Raw genomic sequence first — 25757 nt, 5'->3', positions numbered from 1 at the left:
TTCATCTGCCATTTGGATGCCCAATCTTCCAGTCTCGCAAGGTCCTCCTGCAATTTATCACAATCTGCTCGAGATTTAACTACTCTGCATAATTTTGTGACATTTGCAAATTTTATCACCTCTCTAGTCGTATCCCTTTCCAGATCATTTATAAATATATTGAAAAGCACCAGTCCAAGTACGGATCCCTGAGGCACTCCACCGTTTGCCTTTTTCCACTGAGAAAACTGACCATTTACTCCTGCTCTCTGTCTTTTAACCAGTTTGCAATCCACAAAAGGACATTGCCTCCTATCCCATGACTTTTTAGTTTTCTTAGAAGCCTCTCATGTGGGATTTTGTTGAACGCTTTCTGAAAATCCAAATACACTACATCTACCGGTTCACCTTTATCCACATGTTTATTAACCCCTTCAAAAACTGTAGGAGATTTGTGAGGCAAGACTTCCTTTGGATAAATCTATCCTGGCTGTGTCCCATCAAACCATGTCTATCTAAATGTTTTGTGATTTTATTCTTTATAACAGTTTCCACAATTTTTCCAGGCACTGAAGTCAGGCTCACTGGTCTATAGTTTCCCAGGACCGGTCTATAGTCTCCTAGTCTCACAAGGTCCTCCTGTAATTTCTCACTATCCTCTTGTAATTTAACAACTTTGAATAATTTTGTACCTCAGCAAATTTAATAACTTCACTCTTTATTCTCATCTCTGGATCATTTATGAAGATGTTAAAAAACAACAGATCCCTGGGGCACTCCCCTATTCCCCTTTCTCCATTGGGAAAATTGACCATTTAGCCCTACTCTACGTTGTCTATCTTCTAACCAATTCTCAATCCACAACAGCACATTGCCTCTATCCCATGACTTTTTAATTTCCTCAGGAGTCTCTCATGACGGACTTTGTCAAATGCCTTCTGAAAACACAAATACACTATATCACAGACCCACATACCCCAAGGCCAACTCGCCTTATGAATTATGTAATACATTTGGAAACTATTTTCACTCTAAAATTCAAACCACAGTCAACTCCTTTCCTACAACAACTTATATCAGTTAGGATTCAGACCACATCACAGTACCAAAACACTTGACTCTGGTACTTCATATATTTCAATTTTTCTAGACTTATCTGCCACCTTTGACACTATCAAGCATGAGATAGAAGCGAGAGCCCCTTGGGGCTCGCCCCCCCGCCTCACCGGGTAAGTGAAAAAACGATAAGAGTAGTGGTATTTCACCGGCGGCCCGAGGGGCCTCCCACTTATCCTACACCTCTCATGTCTCTTCACAGTGCCAGACTAGAGTCAAGCTCAACAGGGTCTTCTTTCCCCGCTGATTCCGCCAAGCCCGTTCCCTTGGCTGTGGTTTCGCTAGATAATAGGTAGGGACAGTGGGAATCTCGTTCATCCATTCATGCGCGTCACTAATTAGATGACGAGGCATTTGGCTACCTTAAGAGAGTCATAGTTACTCCCGCCGTTTACCCGTGCTTCATTGAATTTCTTGGCCTGTCTGGAACAGTCATCTCCTGGTTTAAATCTTACCTACTAAACCGGACTCAACAAATACCCATAAATTCTGCCAGTTCATCACGGTTTACATTGAATACTGGAGTCCCGCAAGGTTCAGCACTCTTTGCCGACAAAGGTAAGGGGGGGGGTTAGATAGGGCCGGGGGGGTGGGTTAGGTAGGGGAAGGGAGGGGAAGGTGGGGGGAGGGCGAAGAACAGTTCCCTCCGAGGCCGCTCCGAAATTGGAGCGGCCTCGGAGGGAACAGGCAGGCCGCGCTGGGCTCGGCGCGCGCAGGTTGCACAAATGTGCACCCCCTTGCGCGCGCCGACCCCGGATTTTACAAGATACGCGCGGCTACGCGCGTATCTTATAAAATCTGGGGTACTTTTGTTCGTGCCGGTGGTGCGAACAAAAGTACCGGCACGCGTATTGTTTTAAAATCCGCCCCTAATTGTGAGAAATTGAAGAAGGACCTTGTGAGAGAGGAGGAGCCTGGGCATCTGAATGGCAAATGACGTTTTATGCGGAGAAGTGCAAAATGAGGCACACAGGGGAAACTACTGGGGGTCAATGTGGACAGTGTGTGGCGGCGGACAATAAACAAAGAGAACGTTCGGGATGATTTGGAAAGGAGCGGAAAACAAAACTGAATATCCTAACGCCTGGTGCGGCTGCGTCTCAGAAATGAAAAGGTACAGTGAAGGACAACAAAAAGGAAGAAGAAGAGAAGACATACAGGGGATATTATAGAGTTGTCTAAAATTATGTGAGGTATGGAAGAGGTTAATAGGGGATTATTATTTACCCTACCAACTACTTTTAGGGCGTGTCCCCTAGTCCTCGTAATTAACAGGCAGCAGATTTAAAACCAATCAGAGAGAGTATTTTTTTCAATCAATGCACAATTAAATTGTGGTATTTATTGCAGAGGATGTGGTCAAAGCTAATAGCATAATTGGGTCTGAAAAATGGTTTGACCCAGTTTCTGGAGGCCAGGTCCATTAGCACTTATTAGATGGGCAGGCATGGAATCACCACTTCCTACATGTGGGAATCAACAACAGGAAGGTGATCTTCCGGCTACTTCCAATTGACCTAGATTGGCCACTGTCACTCAGTGGACCGTTGTTCCATCTCAGCAGGGTACTTCTTATGCTTTTCTGAGCGAGAAACATGCCGCTCGGTGTCTGTGATGAAGTAATCAGCTATTTTATTCTATGGCTCCGGGCAGAAATACACAGAGTCAGTGACAGAGCCCGAGATTAGAACTGAATCACAGGGAGACAAAACGATTGACCGGGGACAGGTAGTGTTTCCTGGATCACTCTTCTCTACATTTGTAACTACCTTACTGTCCCTTATGGCACCATCTTTGGAAAGGACCATCTGATGTAGATTATGAGATAGGAGACCTTCCAAGTGATTCAAAAAGGCTTGAGACTCAATTTTGCAGGGCAGATATGGTCTGGAGATAAGATATTGGGTGGGACGGGAACAAGGACAGTGGGTTTGGTGGTTTTTGTGATTGGTTTTGTTGCAATTTTATGAGTGTTTTATGGCAAACCGCTTTTATTGTTTTTACTGGTCATGTGGTACACAAATCCGACAAACAAACAAATATTTCCTCACTTTTTCCTGCATCCTGTTGCAACAGAGCACCACAAGGGCAGCCAACATCACTGACAGACAGACAGACAGACAGACCGATGTGCTCTTCCTCGATGATGAAACCATCCCTGCATTCAGCTTGCTGTCCGCTTCCTTGGGCGTTTCTGCAAACATGTCCAGTGACACCTAGCGCCATCCCCCCCCCTCAGCAGAGAACCTGGTATAAAGATCAGCTGCATGGGGACACAGGGTCAGTCCCAGCACTTTCCAGAGCCCTGGGTGGAAGCCTGCACTCCGCTGGGATTTGCCCGTCCGTTGGAAGAACGACAGACACTCAGGAAGATGCATACAATCCTCTGCGTGGCTCTCACTGGCTTGCTGTGTCTCAGCCTGGGTGGGTGAATATTCTGACTTGATTTTTAAATAACTAGGTAGTGTCCTCAGATCTGTCCCCTTCACGAGCCTAAAGAAATAGTTTGGCTATTAGATCTCCTTTTCAGCCTTCAGTCTTCTCAGCTGCTCCTGTATCTCGGGTTATTGCCCCTGCTTTTCTGCCCCCTCTCTTCCTCCCCTCAGCTCCTCCTGTATCTCGCTGTCAGATACCTAAAAGACTCCGTACCCAGGACCATAGGACTTGGGCCTAATTGGTCGCCTGCCTCAGATTTTGAAAATTAAATTCAACAATTACAATCATTTCACCCCCTTCCCGAAAGCGAGCCTGTAAAAAGCCAGGGCACTAGTGTTCCCCAGCTTCTGCTGGCCTTCTGGGGACAATTTAAGAACTGGGCACCAGTCACACTGGAAGAGCCAAGGGGATCCCCTGTCCTGGCTGATTCTGCCACTTTCTTCTCAAGGGGCCCTCACCAGCTCCGATCCACTCCATGAGGTAACTCCTTGATGTCTTCACAAAATTCTTTGGCCCTCCATTACCTCTCTTCATATAACCAAAAAATACTTTTTACATAGAACCTGCAGTAACTTAACATGGAGTGGGGTTTCTTTGGCATTAGCCTCGGTCTTTTTCCTGATTTTCTCATCTGTCTTCTAACTCCTTTTCTAGGCTTTCCTTTCCATTTTACTTTTTTCTCTCTCTCCCCCGTCTTCATTACTTCCTCCCTCCCAACATCTGTTTTTCCTTCCTTTCTCTCTTCTCTGCTCTAAATCTCTGCCATACATGAGCATTGCTTCACGCTCTCTATCCTCTGACACATGGATCTCATCCCTCCTTCCTCACTCTTATCATTCTCCTACTCCTTGTCCCAACACTCCTCCTTTCCACTGCTTTTCTCCCCCTCATTGGGTTGCTCCTGCTATCTGGCTCCCTCCTCTCCCAACAGCCACTCTCCATCATTCCCACACTGACTTTCTCCACCATTTCATTTCACTCACCTCCTCTCCCCCAGTCTGTCTCCCTCACCCCATCATCCCCGCTCTGACTTCTTTACCCCCCCCCCCCCGTTATCTCTTCTCATGCTTCCCCCATCATCCTCCCTCTGATTCATTCTCTTCCCCCTAGACATTCCCTTGCACCCTCTGTGGCTCTCACACACAAGCCCCCACCCCACCCCACCACCCTTTTTATGCTCTCTCTCTTAAACCCTTCCTCATCCCAATCGCGGGATCGGTCTCTCTCTCTCTCACTCCCTCCACCTCCATCACATCTCTGGCTCGCTCTTACATCCTCCTACCCCCAATACACCTCTAGCTCCCTCCCCCCATAACCATCCCTGCACTCTCTCACGCACACTTATTACCACCTCTCCTCCACCTTCAAACCCACTCCACCTCTGCCTCTCTTCAAACCCCATCACCAACTCTGGCTTTCTTTCACATAACTATATAGAAAAAAGGGCTTATATCCCTATATTATGTAGAGTAGAACATACAACTGTCAGGATATGACTTTTTTCCATGAGAAAAGAGTTTTGAATATTAAGGGCCTGATTTTAAAAAGCATTTACTCAAGCAAAACTGGTTTTTGCTCGAGTAAATACACTTTACTCAAGTAAGTGGGCTTTTCAAAATTGCTACAATATATGCCATTGAATTGTCCATAGGATTTACTCAAGTAAGTGCACTTTACTCGAGTAAATAGCTTTTGAAAATTGCTACGATAGTATGTCACATTTACATGCGTAACTCCTTTGAAAATTACCCCCTTAATGCTATGTTAAAAAGTAAATAAAAGTAAAAGTAAATAAAAATAAAGATTTTTTTTCCAAAACTGACACGAACAATTCACACTCCACCTTATGTTTATGACACCCCAATAAATTATAGCGAACACTATTTTCCCCCCACTAAAAGCCACTTCCTCGAGATGACATTCGCATTGATTTCTACCTGGGTCTTCCCTGGTTGAACATCAGTAGAACCTGTTTCCCTTTATTTCCATATTAATATCATAGAGAGTGCACAATTTTCACCTTTCATATTACCATGACCATTAATTCATCCTATTACCGCGGTTCAGCTTTTACGTAAGTCCTTTTCACCTTTGTAGTCATATTAATATCCACATCTTAGGAAATACATAATTCCTATACACTATCATCAGCTTATCCTATATAACTGTTCAGTTTCTCCCTGTGCCTTATATTTATCCTACAACCACATCACAAACATTTGATCATATTCCCACTCATAAGGCACATGACAATAGATCCTTCTGATAAGACCGGGCAGTTGGCCACACTCCATATATCCTATCATACACCTGCGCAGCCCTCCAGCATGGCTATGTTTCGCCTCATTGGGCTTCTTCGTGCAGGCTCATTGGCCCGCAGGTCTGGGTGCCACTGTCACCTTGCCGAGTTTGTCTTACTCTGCTGCTCGTCGTGCTCTCCGTGATGCTCCCGAGCTCTCAGACACAGCCTGCCTTGGGCTTTCAGTTACTGTAGCCACAATCCTCTCTGTCCCACGCCCGTGCTCGCCTCAGTAGCTTCTTCTTCCAACAACTGCTGCTCATGCTTGCTGTGACTTTCCCAGACATAACCGCAGGGCTCTCAAGCACTCACATCCCTCTGGCTTGGCATCTGCTGCCTCCAAACAGCTCTCGATCTGTTCTTCCAGCATAGGGAGCAAATGTGACATTGGGCTGTCATAAATGTGTTCAGAAACAAATTGTTTAATGCTGTGTTAAAAAGTAAATAAAACTGAAAATTCAAAACTCTTTTCTCATGAAAAAAGTAATTTCCCTAACAGTTAGTTGTATGTATTTGCCTTTCTTCTATATAATTTGCAACTTTGATTTGTGGGCATCATTATGGCAAAATATGGGTGGGAAAAATCCCTTCCGTTTCTCGCTCATAAACCTGGCTCTCTCTTCTACTCCTTTACCAGCAGCTCCTTTGTTCCCCCCACAAGATTTCATGCACCCCCATACCCTGCTTCTCTCATCACTTCAGGCAGGATGAGTTTGCGTTGCTGAATTCAGGGAGATGGGGGAGGATACTGCATTCACCTCCCCTTCTCATGCTGCCCCCAGCATTCAACCCCCTCCTCATCTCCTCTCATATTATCCCTTCTCATACCACCAGCATTCACCACCTCTTCACCTCACCCTCTTTCAGCATTTACCTCTTCTCCCTGCCCATCAATTGCTTACAGCTCCCTGTGCCGCCTGCCTCCTTCCTCATCCCCACTCCCTCGTTGCCCTGGAGTGTGATGGCTGAGTCCTGGGATCTCAGGCAGTGGCGGTGGCTGTGGCTGTGTCTGTATCTGGTCCAGCCCCTCCCCTCCTGCTGAAAAAAGGGTCAGGGTGGGAGGGAATGAGACTACAGCAGAAGAAAAAAACCAATTGCTCTGCTCCCTTGTCCAGCTCCTCTGCTCCTGTTTCTCCCCACAGGCTGCTTGCAGTGTCTGCTCAGTCTCACCCCCTTCCCTTCCTGTGGGGAGAGGAAGGGAAGGGGTTGGAGTATGGAGCAGACACTGCAGGGAAGAAAATAATTGCTCTGCTCCCTTTTCCAGTCTTTCCCTTCTTGTTCCCCTCCTGCCCTGCCCCCTCCTCTTAGCAGTTCCTTTATCTCTGTGATTTACCTACTTTCAGAGGGCAATTTTCAAAGCCAATTATATAGGGAAAAAGCTTTTTAGATGAATAAATCAATCTTCTGAAAATTGCCCACCCTCAGTGTGGGCTAGAAGCTCACGCATTGTATTAGCCACATTAAGAGGAGGCATTGCTGAGGGCAGGTTTAGGTCAGGGGAGGAAAAATATGTACATAAGGTTGCGTTTTCAAATCTGTGCACAAAACCTTCTGTGAAAAAGATACCCACAGAAAAAAGCAGGGGCCGTGACAAAGTTTCAAAGAGAAAGTACACGTATCATGAGACAGCAGGGACTGTGCTGGAGGACTGAGTATCCTTGAGACACATCCTATCATGAGACAGCAGGGACTGTGCTGGAGGACTGAGTATCCTTGAGACACATCCTATCATGACATAGCAGGGACTGTGCAGGAGGACTGAGTATCCTTGAGACACATCCTATCATGAGACAGCAGGGACTGTGCAGGGGGACTGAGTATCCCTGTGACACATCCTATCATGAGACAGCAGGGACTGTGCAGGGGGACTGAGTATCCCTGTGACACATCCTATCATGAGACAGCAGGGACTGTGCAGGAGGACTGGGTTGGGCTGAGCGTCCCTGTAACACACTCTTCAGTGAAACATCAGGAACTGTGTGGGAGAACTGTGTGTCCTGGTAACACTCTGCCATGGAGACAGCAGGGACGGTGCAGAAGGGCGGAGAATCCCTGTAACACAGTAGGTGTAGTACAGAAGGAATACTCCGTGAGGAAGTATTTCTTCACGGAGAGGGTGGTGGATGCCTGGAATGCCCTTCCGGAGGAAGTGGTGAAGACCAGAACTGTGAAAGACTTCAAAGGGGCATGGGATAAACACTGCGGATCCATAAAGTCAAGAGGCCACCAATGAAGAGTGGGTGACTCGCCAGAATGATGGCTATTGACACAATACCCTTACTAAATAAACATACACATGCTTACTGTGACTCCTACATCACTCTAAGCTTCAACAGCAAGAGGTAATGGAAAAAAGGATTTGCACTCATAAAGAGGGGAGTAGCTGGCTTGTTACGGCGGTTACTACCCCAAACCAAATATGCCTGATACTTCACTTTCAATGCATATACAGCATAGCTCTCTGCTTCAATGACAGGAGAGAAGAATAACTGATACTTCACACATCCAGCAGAGCTCTCTGCTACAACGGCAAAGGAGAAGAAAAAGGGTTCGCACTCAAAATGCGGGGAGTAGCTGGCTTGTTACGGCAGTTACTACCCCAAACCAAATGTGCCTGATACTTCACTTTCCATGCATATCCAGCATGGTTCTCTCCTGCATCGGCATGGGAGAAAGACTGATACATCACGCATTTCCAGCATAGCTCTCTGCTTCAAGGGCAGGGGGAAAAAAAAAAAAAAAAACAAAAAACTGATGCTTCACGCATATCCTGCATAGCTTCAACGACAGGGGTGAAGAAAAAAAAAGGATTCGCAATCACAAAGCGAGGAGTAGCTGGCTTGTTACGGCGGTTACTACCCCAACCAAATGTGCCTGATACTTCACTTTCAATGCATATCCAGCATGGCTCTCTGCTTCTACAGCAGGGGAGAAGAAAAAAAAAAAAAAAAAAAAAAAAAAAACCAACAAGAGCTGTACAACATAGTCTAGGTAAAACAAATAAGCATGGGTGTAGCTTGCTTATCGCGGCGGTTACTGCCCCTACTACCCCTAACTAATCAAGCTAGATATTTCACTTGCATGCAGCTCCATCACTGCTCTCTACATTAATGGTGGGGGTGGAAGGGGAATAGAACAAGGAGCTAAGAGTAACAGATAAGAATGAGAGAAAAAATGTGTGAGGCTTGCTGGGCAGACTGGATGGGCCATTCGGTCTTCTTCTGCCGTCATTTCTATGTTTCTATGTTTCTATGAATTTCTTTTGGTTGCTGGACATCGATCCTAATGAAATGCTGTCTCTTCTCCCTGTTTTCCATCCACAGCTAGTGCCCTGGAGTGCAATGTCTGCAGCCTGCAGCTGGAACCCATCCCTACCTGTTTCTTTCAAAGCAAGACCAGGAACTGCAGTGAGGGAGAAACCTGCGGCACCATGACCTACCTGATGGACTCCACTGAGCTGAGCTGTAAGTGACCCGCTGAGGAGCAGCCCAGGATGTGTCCTCTTTCCCCTGCCTTAGTTATTTAATGAAATGTCTTTTGTATCTGATATTTTATAGATGGCAATTTTGAAACCCTGTGTGTGTGTGTGTGGGGGGGGGGGGGGGGGAGGGGGAGGAAGAGAGCTAACTTTCAAAGGGAAACTGCCTGTGGAAATTCGGGGCTGCTGCTCGCAGCGCCGTTGAAAAGTACCTCGAAACAGGTGCAAAGTGCAACCTAGAGGTCCGCACGCGGATTTCAAAATGAACCCCCATTCCCCCCCCAAACTTCCGTGCGCTTTCAGGTGACCATCTCAAGCAGCTCCTCCCCCAGCGCCGCTCACTCTTGGCTCGGCGAAAACGTATGCGAGCGGTGCGCGGGAGGGGCAGGGTATTTACCCGCAGAAAAATGTTAAATTATTATCATTGTTGCTGTTTTCAGAGTGCTCTGAAAACTCCTCCTGTTCACATCATTAGGGATCTGTGTGACCTGGGAGTGCCGCTGCACTGATCATCATCAGAACCCCCACTCCCACACGCACCCATTGCAGGCATCACACCAATACACGTCAAGGAGGAATAAAGTTCCACTACAAGCCAGGGTGGCTAATATGAGGGCACCTGTTGTGGGGAAGCTTGTGTCCTCTTCTCTTCTACTCTTCTGGTGCTTCCAGGTTAGCACACCCAAGAGGTGGCTGCATGCCAGCATCTGCAGTATTACACTATAAAGCTCTTTTGGATGAAAGTCACTATAACAATCAAAATTATTGCTGTATTTTCTGACTGTATGTATATGACACCATGGGTTTGTTTTTTTTCTGCTCTCCCTCCCCAACCCCCATGAAGGGGTGATCAAGGGCATCCGAAGGCTTGACTGCGTGAGCAACTCGACCTGCAACCAAATCTTGAACGACACATTGCTGAACCAACAGTACAACACCACGTGCTGTGATGAGAACGCCTGCAACACCGGAGCCGGCGTACTAGCCAGGGCCTCGCTCATCGCTGGCATGGCACTTCTGAGTGTCTGGCTGCTCCAGCTGCTGTGAGTGCCAAGGGATCAGGCTGATCCAGCCCTAGTATTGCCCCATTGCCCTCATGGAGGTGTAGTTCTGACTTTTTTTCCCCATTGATTGCCTTAAGAATACTAGAACCACATGGGACAAATCAGGTCTGGATCAGCCTGTTCGGCTGACCTGGGGTGAGGTGCCACCACTAGTCTCTGCTGGGGATTAGTACGTGTGAGCTTCTGACCTAGATACAGCAGAATAGGCTCCTCCCCACCAAGCAGAGTGGGTGGAAAAATTCTCTGCTGTTGTTCTTACCTCTTGCCATTAGAGGGCGCATATCATCTGGTCCCTCTTTGGGCGCCAAATTAAGAAGAATTTATTCTGAACATCACCTTGAAATCTGATTACTTTGTACCTCTCCTCTTTGGTAGCTGTCACTGCTTTTGTTTTTTGTTGTTCATGGGAAACCCTCCTGCTGAGCCCAAAACAAACGTAAAACCTTGCATTTCTTGCTCATCCCTAATCTGAAAAATATCCTAAACGGCTTTTATTATTTATAAAAATTAATTTTTGCAAAGACTTTCCCCCCACCTCCCCCCAACGCGCTTTGTGCTTCCAAACCTTTAAGCTTCCGAGTCCGGAAGAGATCTGCCCACTCCCACCTCCCCATAGGAAACCAGCTCCACAACGCTGCCATCTCGCGGGCCCGCCTGGGCTAAGCGGAATCGGCGCGCACACGCGCACGTTTGAGGTCACCGTGACGCCACCCCAATCAGGGCAGCTCCAGGAGCTTCATGGAAGCAACTCAACAAACACATCGGCAGCCATATGCTTTCGATTATGTGGGACACAAATCACCAGGGCCTCTCTGCTTGATTCTGGTCATTTCACAATATCCAAGTGAAACCTTTTCACAAAGGGCCCTCGATGGCAGAAGGAAGCAGGGAGGGAAGGAGAAGAGCAAAAAATGGAGTAAGACCTGTGACAGCACAGGGGACGGTACACATGGGTGGGACTAGATGCACCAGCAGACCTTTTCTGCTGACATCGTCTGTGTTTCTATTAAATACTAATAGCCATTTTCCTGCTGGGACAGACAGATTTGTATTTATATATGCATGGTGTGTATTTTCTGAGCTGTGATTATAAGATGAATTGTAATAATATTTTTCTAAATAAAACTCACTGTTCTATTCACTGGGCATCTGTATGCTTTTTTTCTGCACTTTCCATAAAAATAAATAAGCCCCCTTCCTCCATCTGGGTTTGTTACCATAAGGACAGGTCTACGGACCAACCAGAGTTAGGCAGATGGGAGAGGCAGGGTGAGGGCCCCTGATCGCACCTGCCCAAATCCTCCCTTCTCAGGGTGGGCGCCTCCTTTCCCTAAGTCCTGCTGCTGGCCCCACAGTAGCAGCAGCAGCAACCGGAGAAATTCAGCATGGGACCTCCCGGAGCCACCTCTAGCACTTCTGGTTATCATGGAAACCCGTGTGAGGGGAAGGCCATTGAAGGGCCTGCCTATCTCCCCCTCTCTCTTCGGACCCATTCATGCATCTCCAAAAGATGACATGGGGCAGGAACCATCCCCAGTCACTCCTGCCCGTCAGGCCCCATTTTCAAAATGGCACCATCTGGCCCTAAGACCAGCACCATTTTGTTGTACCACCGAATGACATAGAGAAAGGTGCCAGCCTGAAAGCCTACTGGTGCCATTTTGAAAACAGGATTGCTCTTGCCCTATTTCAACTTCCTATGACCCATGGGTGGGGTAAGATGGGTCCAGGGAAGATGGGGGGGGGAGATTCATATTTTATTTTATTTTTTTGATTTTCAAAGGGTTATTTATTAAAGTTTTCAGGCAGAACAGATTAAACACATCAAGCCAACATGCCAACAAATAACATCTAATACAGTGGTGCATGGTGGACACATTTGCATGTATAAACTTCCCTTTTTCCCCCGTCTCTCCTGCCCCATTTCCCCCCCCCCCATCTCTCTCCCAGACCCCCGCCCCCTCCCTGTGATAATAGATATAAATCCTTCAAGATACAAGATTATGCAACTTATAAATACAAAAGAGCACAACAAAAGGATGCATAAATATTGTTCTCGTCCATTAGCAGTGATTGTTGTTGCTTTATGCGATGAAAGGGTCACCACTAGAAGATCGTCCTCTCTGACGTTAACTCTTAAATCTTTACTCCAGAGATCAGCCAATACCCTTAAGCCCGGATAAGGCACAGATGTTTGTAGCAGTTTATATAATGTCACTAAAGATTGCTTCCTTAATCTAAATGTAAGCAAGAGCCGTTGAAATGGTCCTTCTCTTTCATTGAGACTAAGTGTAGCAGCATATTTTGTCATATAGCTCGCTAATTGCAAGTAGCTCAGAAAATCTTGCGGTTTCTAGCCGACTTTCTCTTGACAGCATTTAAATGACTATATTTTCTTAGTTTGTGCGTCTATGAGATCTGCAAAATTCTCTATCCCCTGCTGAGTCAAATGCTGATAAAAGAATCCAGTTTGACCGGGAGAAAATCGTGGATTCCCGCACATAGGCAATATGAGAGAAGAATGCCATGGAAGCACCAGTCTGTTACGCATAGCGCGCCATCCATATCTGGCATGAGGAATTATAACATCGTTCTGCAAGCTTGTTGGGATTTCTTTAATATTGGCGCAAGGTATATACTTTACATCCATTTTCTGCACCATCCATCGATCTAACACTAGGTCAGAAAAACAGTTACTTCCACTTACCCAATCCCCTACTGAACGTAGGGCACATGCCATATTGTATAGTGATATATTAGGAAATCCCCATCCTCCCCTGGCTACAGGAATCATTAATTTCTTTAAGGCAATCTGCGCTTTGCGGGTACAGCAAAGAAAGGTGGTGCTTATACTATGTATTGTTCTAGTTTCTCCCAGTGTAAGTGCTATGGGTAGGGTTTGCAAAACATATAGAAGCTTTGGGAGGAGAACCATCTTAAACATGGCAATCCGACCCATTAAGGAAAGAGGCAGATTCATCCAGCCCAATGTCGCTTTTCTTATTTTCTCTATTATGGGAGGAATATTTAATGCATACCAGCTACCTGGGTCTCCCGCAATATGAACACCTAGATATTTTATAGAGTGATCCACCCACCGAAGAGGGATGTCAGGCCAAATAAGTTTTAGATGGCCCACAATATCCACTACTTCGGATTTGTCTAGGTTTAATTTTAACCCTAAGAAAGATCCATATTCCGCAAATGTCTTTAAAATTTTGGGGAGAAAAGTTCTCGCCTGTGGGACAAAAAGTAGTATATCATCTGCGAAAAGAAAAGTGTTGGGCAGTTGTTGTCCTTTCAAAACTGTGGCCTGTGCCAGACATTCTTCCAGGACGTGTATCAAAGGTTCCAATGAAAGTATAAACAACATTGGTGACATTGGACACCCCTGTCGAGTTCCTCTTGTTAAAGAGAATGGGGCAGATAGACATCCATTTACCATGACTCTGGCACCTGGATTGGAATAAAGAACCTGTATGGCCTGAAAATAAAATCCCATAAAGCCCATCTTACCTAGGGTGTATCTAAGAAATGCCCAGGATACCCGATCAAAAGCCTTTTCGGCATCGAATCCCACTAATACAGGATCGAGAAATTGTTTATTTTGGCATAAATGTAATAAGTGGGCTAACCTCCGAATGTTTATACTTGAGCACCTGCCTTTTAAAAAGCCGGCTTGGCCTGCCGATACTAAATTAGGTAGAATATCCCCCAGTCTATTTGCTAACACTTTAGCAGAGATTCTGATATCTACGTTTAATAATGATATTGATCTATATGCTGTCGGCGAATCTGGGGCTCGACCAGGTTTTGGGAGCACTATGATAGTGGCCATTTGAAGCGACTCAGGCATTGTTCCCTGTTGTACCATAATATTGAATAGGGCAGACATAGTGCCACAGATCAAGGTTGAGAGTCTTTTAGAAGAAAGGTGTAAGGCCATCGGGGCCTGGCGCCTTAAAGGGTTGTAAACTTTGAATTACTTTTTGAATTTCCCCTTCTCTGATAGGAATATTCAGTTGGGTCACTTGCTCATCAGTGAGCGTGGACAAGCGTATGTTTTGCATAAATCTTTCCCACTCTACCAAATCCTCACTGTCAGTGCTATAAAGCGCTTGATAGTACTTTTGAAATATATCAGTTATACTTTTCGCTGTGGTAGCCCAATTTCCATCTGCATCTTTAAGCTGTGCTACATGAGTGGCTTTCCGCTCTCCCTTGATAAGAGTCGCTAACATACGTCCTACTTTGTTCCCATATAGATAAAGGCAATGTCTCAAGGAGAACAACGAGGATGTCGTCCTTCTATGCAATGTCTCATTTAATTCGGTACAAATGATATTAAATGCTTGTCGGGTACCTGGAGTATCATGGTGGATGGTACTGTTTTTTAATTGGTTATATCTAGTCATAAGATCTATTATTTGTTTATCCAGTTCCTTCTTACGTTTAATGGAATATTCAATAATATGGCCTTGTATTACAACTTTGGCTGTTTCCCAAAACAAAATCGGATTATCCTGATGTTGATCATTAAAGGACACGTACTCCTTCCATTTAGAGGCTATAAATTCTCTAAAATTCTTATCTTGGGTTAGCCATACAGGCATTTTCCAAGTTGCTGGGTCTCTATAACCTCCTCTCTTGCCGATGGTACACAAGATTGGGCTGTGATCTGAAATTTCTAGTGGCTCAATATTCGCCTTGTGAAGTTTAGGAAACAAGGATGCAGAGATTAAAAGATAATCAATACGTGATCTAGCATCTGATACCCTTGCTTGATGCGTAAATTCTTTACTCCCTGGGTTCAGTATCCTCCACGAATCAATGAGCTGTAAGGAGTCGCATAAGAATGGAATGCCCTTGTTTTGTCCCAAGATCCTCCCTGGTGTGCTAGAGGAGCGATCTAATAATGGATCAGCCACGCAGTTGAAGTCCCCTCCCATCACTATAGGTGCCCGACTTAGAGACATTAACTTTGATGTCACAGCCACACACGGCAGACCACGTGACTGGAGCGATCGGCCCACCGGGGGATGCCCGATCCCCCGATAGGCCAAGCCGCCCCTGCTAGTACCTTGTCTAAAAGGAGCATATGTGCTCTATGTAGGGCATAATACCAATTTGCCTCTCGGTAGTGCTGTGTGTTTTTTGGAGTTGTAATCATCATTAGTGCTATCTGCTTAAATCTGGAAGTTGCATAACGCTGTGAGAAAGTCTCGTCCCACCCTTTCTGCTGTGAACCTTCCACAGCATCCCTCCCCCCTTCCCCCTTCCCCCTGCCCTCTCCCTTTCACTCTATTTCCCGTTCCCGAAATCCAGTGTACAAAGGGCCCATTACCCTTCATCAGAGATCCTTATGTGAGCGCTAGGGTGCCCCTCCCCCTATACATATATATTTATTTTTATTTATTTTATTTATTAAGGCTTTTATATACCGAATTTCTTGATACAAATCAAATCAATTCGGTTTACAATGAACTAACTAACTTCCTTGCCGCGCTAAAGATTGTCAACTGGAGCATAATTCATAACAGAATGATAACAATAGCAATGATTTGTACCTGGCAAAAAAAAAAAACAGCTCAATAATTTCTATCCCAACAGAACTTACAAACTGAACCAAACAGCCAAGCTTGCAGCTATAATAGATATTAGATCCAACTGAATGTGAAGATTGACATCTGTGTGCATTAATTGAGCGCCTGAGCAAAAAGATGGACTGATTTGTTGACGACTGCTATCCATATTGTGGAGTGCGCCGTCCCCTGACGCAAGTCACAGAAATCATGTGGGGTGCCAGCGAGATAGTTTGCCCACATTTTTCAGCCTCTGTGGGAGTATCAAAAAATTTGCTGCCTGACTCCAAACCAAACTTTCAATCTCGCCGGGTAGATGATAGCAAATCTGATGTTCCGATTGCTCAAAGCGGTGCCGACCGACGCAAAGGCCCTCCAACGCTGCGCTACATTGGCAGAGAAATCCTGAAATATTAACGTTTTTTTGCCTTCGTGAAAGAGCTCCTTCTTTTTCTGGTACGCCTGCAGGAGCCGGGCCTTATGTGCATAATTTAGGATTTAGCGACCACAACTCGTGGAGTATTGCGTTCGGCGTTTTTAATCCCAATCCTGTGTGCTCTTTCTCCTTTTAGGAGACCCACCAGCTCAGGAAGGTCTAATTCAGTAGGGAGCCATTTTTCAATTAGAGCCATGAGGTTGGTATCTGGAATACTTTCAGCGAACGTCACAAAAACGCAAATTTGCACGCCGCAACCTGTTTTCCAGGTCTTCAATTTTAGACTCTTGGGTTGATTTTTTTTTTTTTTCTAAAATTGCCATTTTTGCCTGGAGGCTGGTTTGTATCCTCTTCTACCACGTGGATTCTCCTCTCCATCACTTCCATGCGCGTATTGTAGTCGGTAAGTGGGTTACGCACCTCAGTGAGCTGAGAGGAGATTTCATCGAAGCGTGGGTTTAATGCTGCTGCTACCGCCGCTGTAATCGCCGCCGAATCAGTTATATGTTTTCCCCCTTCTGGGCTGGTTGGCACGGCTGCGGCCATTTTAGCTTCGGGTCTGCACGCTCTGTCTTTATCTTTCTGCGGCGGGCGGCAGGACATTCCGCTCCCCCTCGCAGTTTTCTGGGTTGTTTCGCCGCCAAAATCGCTGCGAAGGGGAGAGTCCCAGGGGAGAGGCACCCGGAGCGCGAGGAGTGTGCGTCCTCACCACTTCCCGCGTCACGTGATGTCCTCGAGATTCATATTTTTATTTCAGTGGCACTGTTGGGGGTTCTTTGGCGGTGAGGGGGAGGGGTTAACTCGGCCCCTTCATTTCCTCTTGCAGGGGTGGTTCCCCGCTTTGGTGTTTCAGTTGTTTCAAGTCAATGAAACAAGGTAAACCTCAAACAAAACAAGAAACACATTTAAAACCATCAACTGAAACGAGACAATGCATGCAGGTTGCTGGCGTGTAACTCCCAGTTTACACAGCTGCTTTCAAAATAAAAACACGTGTATATTTCTTGGCACATCCTGGTGCAGCAGAATAACAAAGCTCGGGCTGCACTCTCGCTGGACCACAGGGATAGGCACTGTCTAGAGGCTCTATGGGTACAGCCAGCATTAGTCACAGACAGAACACATCCTGAGCTCTGCATTCCACTGCCACTCTGCAGTACCTAGGTGCAGAAAAATAAAGTTCCGCGCCATGGAGACTCTGGAAGTAGCATCTCATCTCTCCCTCACCTCTCTACCCCTTTCAGCCGGAGAGTACTGGCTCTCAAACCCATTCCTTGGGGACCCACAGCTGTCTGGTTTTTTTTAATATCCATGAGAAATATTTTCATGCACTCATTGGTTGCAAATAAATATATATCTACAGTGTATATGAATATCTCATGCGTATTCGTCATGGACCTGCTGAAAATTAGAACGGATAGTGGGTCCTGGGGAGTGGGGTTTGAGAACCACTGAACTAGAGGAATGTACCACTTAGAAAAGGATGTCTACACCCCAGAGGCATCCAGATGCACATTAAAGCTTCTTAGCAGCTTACTGAAGAAGGTTCCAAGGGACGGCGTTCCCTTGTCCCACCATGCTGCTTTTGGTGTTTTCCATCACACCTAATGCTCTGAATAATCTGTTGATAGTAATCAAGTCTTTTCAGCTGCCTGTGCTTCCAGTCACTGCCTCTGACCAATGGAAGAGGCCTCCCAGCTGCCTGGGCTCCCTTCCACGGTCTCTAACCACTACAAGAGGCCTCCCAGCTGCCTGGGCTCCCTTCCACGGTCTCTAACCACTACAAGAGGCCTCCCAACTGCCTGGGCTCCTTTCCAAGGTCTCTAACCACTACAAGAGGCCTCCCAGCTGCCTGCGCTCCCTTCCAAGGTCTCTAACACTACAAGAGGCCTCCCATCTGCTTGGGCTCCCTTCCATGGTCTCTAACCACTACAAGAGGCCTCCCAGCTGCCTGGCCTCCCTTCCACGGTCTCTAACCACTACAAGAGACCTCCCAGCTGCCTGGCCTCCCTTCCACGATCTCTAACCACTACAAGAGGCCTCCCAGCTGCCTGGCCTCCCTTCCACGATCTCTAACCACTACAAGAGGCCTCCCAGCTGCCTGGCCTCCCTTCCATGGTCTCTAACCACTACAAGAGGCCTACCAGCTGCCTGGCCTCCCTTCCACGGTCTCTAACCACTACAAAAAGCCTCACAGCTGCCTGGGCTCCCTACCACAGCCCCTGACCCACAGACAACGTCTCCCTGCCAGTGCCTGATTTAGACTCCAGCTACCTAAGCCAGTGGTTCCTCAATGCCCAGCCAGCTGGGTTTTCAGGATATCCACAATGAATATGCACGAGGTATATTTGCACATTATGGAGACTCAGTATATGCAAATCTCTTTTATGCATACTCATTGCGGATATCCTGAAAACCCTGGGTGTGTCCCAAGAACCGGCTTGAGAACCACGGACCTAAGCTACAGTGTAAAGGCCTCAGACTATGAGGGGCCTCTAAATACAAAATACATCTTATTAAATTCCACCTTTTACACTTGTTTTTGGCAATGCTATGGGGACCCTTAACCTACCCTAGGGCAGTGATATTCATTTCCATCCTCGAGGGCCGTGAACGGCTCAGCTTTTCAGGATCCCCTTAACGGATACGCAAGGGAAGCTGTGTGCATGCAAATTTATTTCATGCATATTCATGAAGAGTATCCTGAAAAGCAAACATTTGCATCCCCGGAGGACTAGAATGGCAACTGTTAGTGAATCTCAATGTGGGATATCATCTTTAGGCAGACAATATCCAGTTTGTGGGGCCAATTTTATTGTCTCTGACTGAAGCATTTAAGAAGATTACAGATTGTTACATTTTAGTTAGGAACTGGATGTTAGAGAACAGATTCTTTTTGAAGGTTAAAAAAACCTGAAATTCTCCATTTAGCTAGATTCCCTTGGGATGATATTCCTAACTCGCTTACTCTTGAGGGGATGGAAATTTCAACTGTTAGGCAGGCTCGTAATTGGGGGGTGAGTTAATGAATTCTTCACACTTTAGCTCCTTGTTAAAGCTGCCGCTTCCTATCTACTGTAGATCTAGATCTAAAGACCATTATTCATTTGTTGGTGATGTCTACTTTAGCTTATTGCAATGCACTTTATATTGGGTCTCTAGCCAGACACACAGAGCTCCAGTTTTACAGGATTTGCATTGGCTACTGATCCGTAAGAGAGTACTATTCACGGTGCTACGTCTGGGGCTTTATATAATCTTGCCCCAAAGGGTTTTAATTCGGTGCTCAAGATTTATCAACCAGCACATCCTTTATGAGCAGCCTCCCAGTCGAGTTTATCGGACGTTCCTTCTACAAAGCAAATTAGACTTGCTGCGCTCTGGGAGTGTCCATTTTGTGTGGCCGGACCAGAGTTGTCCAACGCGTTTACCGGAAGGGATGAGATTCGGGAAACTTTTAAAAGCACATCTTGGGGTTTCAAGGCATGGGCAGGCTCCTTGCGGCTAGGTTGGCCTCTTGTCTAGAAGTCCTTTTTGAGCTATATTATGTATTGCTTATGGTTTTATTATGACTAGCACGCTGTAGACTGCCTGGTAATGTTGATAGAGCAGGTTATCACTTATTGAAATAAATAAGGGCTTCAGCATGTCTCATGCTGGCCCGGTTCCCCACCTCCTGTGCTCCATCCCACTGCCTCGGCTTCAGACAGCAGCATGTGCTTCTTGAGATTTCTCCAGGAAATTTGGGGAAATAAGAAAGCATCCCGGCTCTGATGGAGTAGAGAGCTGGCTGTGCTCCTGCTCTTACTATTACTGGTGAAACAGGTTTGCCTGCTCCTTTGCCAATATTATAATAATATTTATTTTGACTCGCAGTTAAAATGATGCTCTGGGGACTGGCCCAGTGTCTCACGTGCATTGCTATGTGGAAGGTCCCCAGTTTGATCCCCAGTTGGGTCTTCGGCTCCTGGATTGACTGGGGATGCTGTGGAAGAGAGCAGCATTTTTTCCCCATGTGTGCCTCATTCTGCCATGGAGGTTCCCAACCTTCATCGTGGGCCACTACTACCTTCATCATCATCACATTCTCTTTTCTTCTCTTCCCTTCCCTCTCCCCCCATCCCCGGCATCATCGTCTTCCCTTTCTCCCCACCCCATCACCAGCATCATCACCTTCCCTGTTCTCCAACCTCTTTCCCTTTACCCCCTGCTGTCATCACCTTCCTCTCCCTTCCCCCACCCCCAGGCATCATCATCACCTTCTCTTTCCAATATCCTGGCATCATTGCTTTCTCTTCCCTTCCCTCTCTCCCACCATCACCTTCCCTCTCCCTCCACTCCTCTTTCTGCATCTCTTGGCATCATAAACCTTCCCTACCACCACCCTTCCCTCCCTAATCCCCAAGCCTCATCATGACCTTCTCTTCCCTTCCATTTCCCCCTACATTCATCATCATCTTCTTCTTTCTTTTCCTCTCACCCCTCTACCCCCTGGAATCATCACCTTCCCTTTCCTCTCCCCCCACATCTCAGCACCATCACCTTCTCTTCTCTTCCTTCTCCCCCATCCCCTGGCATCATCATTACCTTCTCTCTTCCTCCACCCTTTCTCTGCATCCCTTAGCATAATCATCACCTTCTCCTCTCTTCCATTTCCCCCATCATCACCTTCTCTTCTCTTAACTATCCCCCACCTCCCAGCACCATTGAAATATAACTCTGACTAGGGTCACTAAGCAGTGCGGTAGAAGTTTCTGGAGAGCTCCAGCTGTCCAGGTTCATTGAGGAGTTTGCTCAGAGGGTTCCTGTTCTCTAGAAGGTTATCCAGAGGATAGAGAGTTCGAGTATTGCAGAGCTCATGCAGTTTACAGGGTGGTGCACTTTGTAATTGCCCTTCCTGTTAAGGAGACGAAAAGGGGGATTAAGAAGTGGTGTTTGCAGGGAATGAGGTACTGGTGGTGAGCTAAGGTAGAAGTAATAGGAGGTACATGCCCTCTAACGGGAGATGGGTATTTGATGGAAGGTTATTTAAGATGCTGTTCCAGGCATCTTAAGGGGAGAGAGTTGGAGTCTGATTTGGGAGTGTAAGGGCTCCTGATGTTGCGAGTATGGGTGGCACTTGGGAGCAGATGAGAGCAAGAGCCCTTGGGCCACGGCACAATCCTGGGACAAGGCTCCAAGGTATGCACTGTGGGTAGGCGAGCGCATCCGACACAGACTGAACAGAAGTTTGGAGACTTGGAACACTCAAACCTCCGCTGAACCTGCACGCACAGGAGTGAGACCTAGCAACGCAATGCTGGTATCTGGGGTAGCCCTCCAGCCACTCCGAAAGCTCTTTTGCACTTGCTGCTAGGGAACGGCTTGAGCATCTGGATGGAGGTCGAAGACAATAGATAACTCTGGTGATGAGGACATGACAAAGGCACTGAAGACTTGGAACTTAGACGAGGACTCAGGTTCAGGGTTCAGATTCAGGTTCAGGAGGAGTGCTGCGCCGCAGCGCACCCTACACAGCCCATGGGCTGGTTGCGGACCATGATGCTGGCACCCCTGAAAGAAGGCGAAGAAGAAGACCTGAAAGGTGGGACTTGGAGACGAAGACTGGAACATCAGGAATTTGTGAGGACTTGACATCAGGAACAGAAGACACAGGGACCATTGAGAGACCAGGAACATGGAACAAAGAAACAGAGGAGCTCCCACAAAGACCATGAAGACCAAGAACTCTGACAACTCCTGGAGCAAGAGCTGGACCAGGAACTCCAGGGGTGAAGCAATTCCTTGCAAAGGCAACCAGGAAGTGATTGGGGAGCCCTTTTATAGAGCTGCAAGCATGACGTGATCAGGAAGGGCCGCGGGGCTATTCCCACTGCGAGCCCTTTAAATGTTCAAGAGAGGCACGTATGTGCCTAGGAGATGCTGGGCAGGAGCGGCATGTCCCGCAGGCAGTATCGCAACACCTGAGAGATAATTCTTAGGGTTTGAAGAAGCTGAAAGGTTCCTAAGCCATCCAGGAGGAGGACTCTGAAGTGAAAGGGGCACCATCCTTGCAAGGGAAACTCCAGGAAAGAAGTTGACCCGTGCTGCCCCGGAGACCTTGAGGCTAAGTGGGATTTTTGTGGGATTGAAGATGAAGGATTATGCTAATCTTGTTTGAGTTTCTTTTTTGGACTGCATCCTGCATTTCACTGAAGATTTCTCCTGTGTAGAATTGTTTACCTTGAACTTTCAATAAATGTCTATATTTTGGACCAACCATTATTGTGGACACTGGACTCTGCTATAGTTTGGTAAGTCTTCCCTTGGGCCTCCCAGAGAATGAGCTGGTCCCCACCGGCGATCCCTGGAGGACCCTGATTGCTCCTGGAGCTAGAGCAGTGCAGCCTCCAAAGGTGACTCCAAGGAAAAGGAGGGGGGGGGGGGGTGTCACAGGAGAGATACAGAGAAGCAGTGACGGATTTAAGATTTTGCTGCCTCTAAGCACTGACGGTTCAGTTGTGCACCCCCCCCCCCCTCCCCTCCCCCAGGTGGACAAACAGGGAGTAGGTCGAAGGCACAATCCGAGAGTTTACTGCTGTGGCCCAGGGATAGCTTTTGTAGACTGTCCCCACTGCAAAATTGTCATAATCTAGTCCAGGAATATACCTAAAATCACATTCTTTAAGTTTTGTTACCGCTAAACATTTTGGGCCCAATACAGAAGCCTCAGGGCTGGCAGGTACATCCTGCATACAAGAGAATTAATTATGCATCAGAAAAAATTCAGCTTAACCCGCACAATCCAACTATTTCCAATAAGTAAGTTTAGTTTATTAACTTAATCGCCATTTCTTACATTACTAAAACAAAGCAATGGACAAGTAATGTCTAAAGCATCAATGTGACACAGTAACATCCTGTTAGTCCCCAACTGATACTTGGAGTGTCTTCCAAGCTGCTTATGTTTCCTCCAGTAAACATTGCGCGGTTAGATGAGATACAAGAAAGGACCTTTTCAATTGCTGGTCGTAAAACATGGAATAGTCTTCCAGAGAGTCTAAGACTAACTGGTTGTACTAAATCATTTCTAAAGATGCCTAAAACTCATCTTTTTAAATTAGCATTTCACCGCTTGGAGATTTAGTACACACAAATGTCATTTTATCTTCCATTTTATTATGTTCATTTTATTTCTGTTTTTATTTCTTTCTTTAATTATTTTAGAATATCAATCCATGCAATGTATTTGTTTTTTACATTCTGTACTGTTTCAACAGATTTTATGTATGTATTGTTGTAAACTGCTTTTAACCTTGCCTACGTGGTTTATAAATTTGTTAATTAATGAAGATGATTTGAGATAAGCAAGATGTAGCTCTCCATCTGCCCATTTTTTTTGGCAGGGACCAGAGCCTACATCGTCCTATATGGAAGAGTGGGTTGAGGTGGGCATACAATTCATTTTAAATAGCAGAATACACCAGTGGACAAAGGTCCCATACTATAAGGAATGTTCTGTTCTGTCCCAGATTTATCTACCATCTTGTCACCAACACAGATTTCAGTGTCGGAGTAAGATTTATCTATTATGCCATCAATTCAATTGACCCTCTTACAGGCTCAGATTCCAATTTTTAAGTTTCTTTAGTTTAGTTTATTGTCTTAATAGGCTGCCTTTCCATCCTAAATCAAAGCAATTAACAAATATAACATAAAAATCAAACTCACACAAAAATTTCACATAATAAAATATTAATACATGATATAATAAATCATCCACTTTGGCTGAAATTATTTTCCACACCACAGAAACTTGATTTTCCAAATCTTTTTATAGTTCTCTGTGGTCAAGTTGAATTCCTTCTGAACCAGAGGTCCCTGTCTTCAAAACATTTCGCCATTTGTTTTTGCAAAATATGAATGAATCATGTGACTAAACAGGAAGTGATTGCTTTGGATTCTCTTATACCAGCTGATAAAAGGTGGAGCAATAGTAGTTGTTCACTGGGGTGAATACATTAGGGACATACATCTCCAACTGTAGGACTCCACATATCAGAAATTGTTGGAAGATCACACTTCTAGGTTTCAAATCATGATAAGATCTATATTAGAGAATAGTGAAGCTCAGTGATTTATCATCAAAAGGCGAGCGAGCTCTTCTTAATGTGACGTATCCTAAGACTCCAGTAATTTACACCTTGCCTAAGATACTTCAGTCTCCCTGGTGGATTTTTTATCTGGCAACGAACCTATCCTGTAACCATTATCAGTTTTTGTAGACAAATAATTGAAACCCTTTGTCCTTAAATTACCATCGTACATTAGAGACTCTGTTGATTTAATTTCCACTATAGAAGGCATTAATCAAGGCTATTAATCAAGTTTTCTTAGGGAATAGCCACTGCTATTACCATAATTGCATCAGTAGCATGGGATCTTCTTGGTGTTTGGGTAATTGCCAGGTTCTTGTGGCCTGGTTTGGCCTCTGTTCAAAACAGGATGCTGGGCTTGGTCTGACCCAGCATGGCAATTTCTTATGTTCTTAAGGTACTTTATGCACAGGTAACATGGCTATATGCACCTGGAAATTATTTGTAATCAGGCCAGCAGCATCCAATACAATGGAAACGATTTCTGGATCTTTCTGCCACATTTTCTAAGGTTCTGATTGCATCATTTGATATTTGAGGATCTTCTCTCTTGCCATATGACCCACAGAATAGTCGCTTGGTTCTGATGCTGACAGCAATGCTTTCCTTGTGCTTTTCTCCTTGACCATAATATCTGGCTTTCTTGCTTCAAGCTATTTAGTTGTTTGAATGGGAAAGTCCCAGGGGATCATTCTGTACAATTCTTCCAGGGCTTTTCCAGTACATTAGGTCACAGTATGAGGCTGTAAGGGGACAGACTCAAGAGCAACATTGGAAAACATTTCTTCAAGGAAAGGGTGGTGGGTGCAGGGAACGGACTCCTGGGGAGCATTCAGGAAAGCCTGGGATAAGCACAAAGGATCCCAAGTGGAAAAGTAGTGAGGAGAAAGCCGGAAATCAACTGAGGTCGGTGGCCCTGCACCAAGGCAACTGGTCCTCATCTGCTGCAGATTCTGTGCTGCAGCAGACCCTTAACTTACTGATTTCGTTGTGTGTGAGGATGGGGGGAGCAGAGAAGGTAGAGATAGGATTACATCTTTCCCAAGTTATTCCATTAACCACAAGACCACACCTCTTCCCAATATAGAACGCGGAATGATGGCTGGTTCCTGGCCTTCCTCTAACACAAACACAAAAGCACAAAAGAGCCTCCTTTGATAAGGCTGCTTCTCCTTGGCAGGCCCGAACCCCCAAGCCCCAGCCCTGGCCCTCGTCCAGCGCCACGGTTCCAC

General features: G+C 46.0%; 1 protein-coding gene across 1 annotated transcript; it reads left to right on the top strand.

The window, feature by feature from the left end:
* The first annotated feature begins 3436 nt into the window (after positions 1-3436).
* LOC115081233 (lymphocyte antigen 6 complex locus protein G6c-like) lies at positions 3437-11496 on the top strand. Its single transcript, XM_029585775.1, has 3 exons — positions 3437-3519; positions 9154-9294; positions 10153-11496. Exons 1-3 carry the CDS (start codon positions 3468-3470, stop codon positions 10353-10355), a joined length of 396 nt encoding a protein of 131 aa, XP_029441635.1. The 5' UTR covers positions 3437-3467; the 3' UTR covers positions 10356-11496.
* The last annotated feature ends 14261 nt before the right edge of the window (positions 11497-25757 follow it).

The sequence above is a fragment of the Rhinatrema bivittatum genome, chromosome 19 (genome assembly GCF_901001135.1).
Source record: "Rhinatrema bivittatum chromosome 19, aRhiBiv1.1, whole genome shotgun sequence".
Lineage (NCBI taxonomy): Eukaryota > Metazoa > Chordata > Amphibia > Gymnophiona > Rhinatrematidae > Rhinatrema > Rhinatrema bivittatum.
This window is presented reverse-complemented; position numbering and strand designations above follow the sequence as displayed.

Bases quoted from the DNA above. Each gene is read 5' to 3' on its own strand.
- LOC115081233 (XM_029585775.1), top strand. From the start codon at position 3,468: ATGCATACAATCCTCTGCGTGGCTCTCACTGGCTTGCTGTGTCTCAGC. The intron at 3,520-9,153 runs GTGGGTGAATAT...TTCCATCCACAG, and splicing joins CTTGCTGTGTCTCAGCCTGG to CTAGTGCCCTGGAGTGCAAT. The intron at 9,295-10,152 runs GTAAGTGACCCG...ACCCCCATGAAG, and splicing joins GGACTCCACTGAGCTGAGCT to GGGTGATCAAGGGCATCCGA.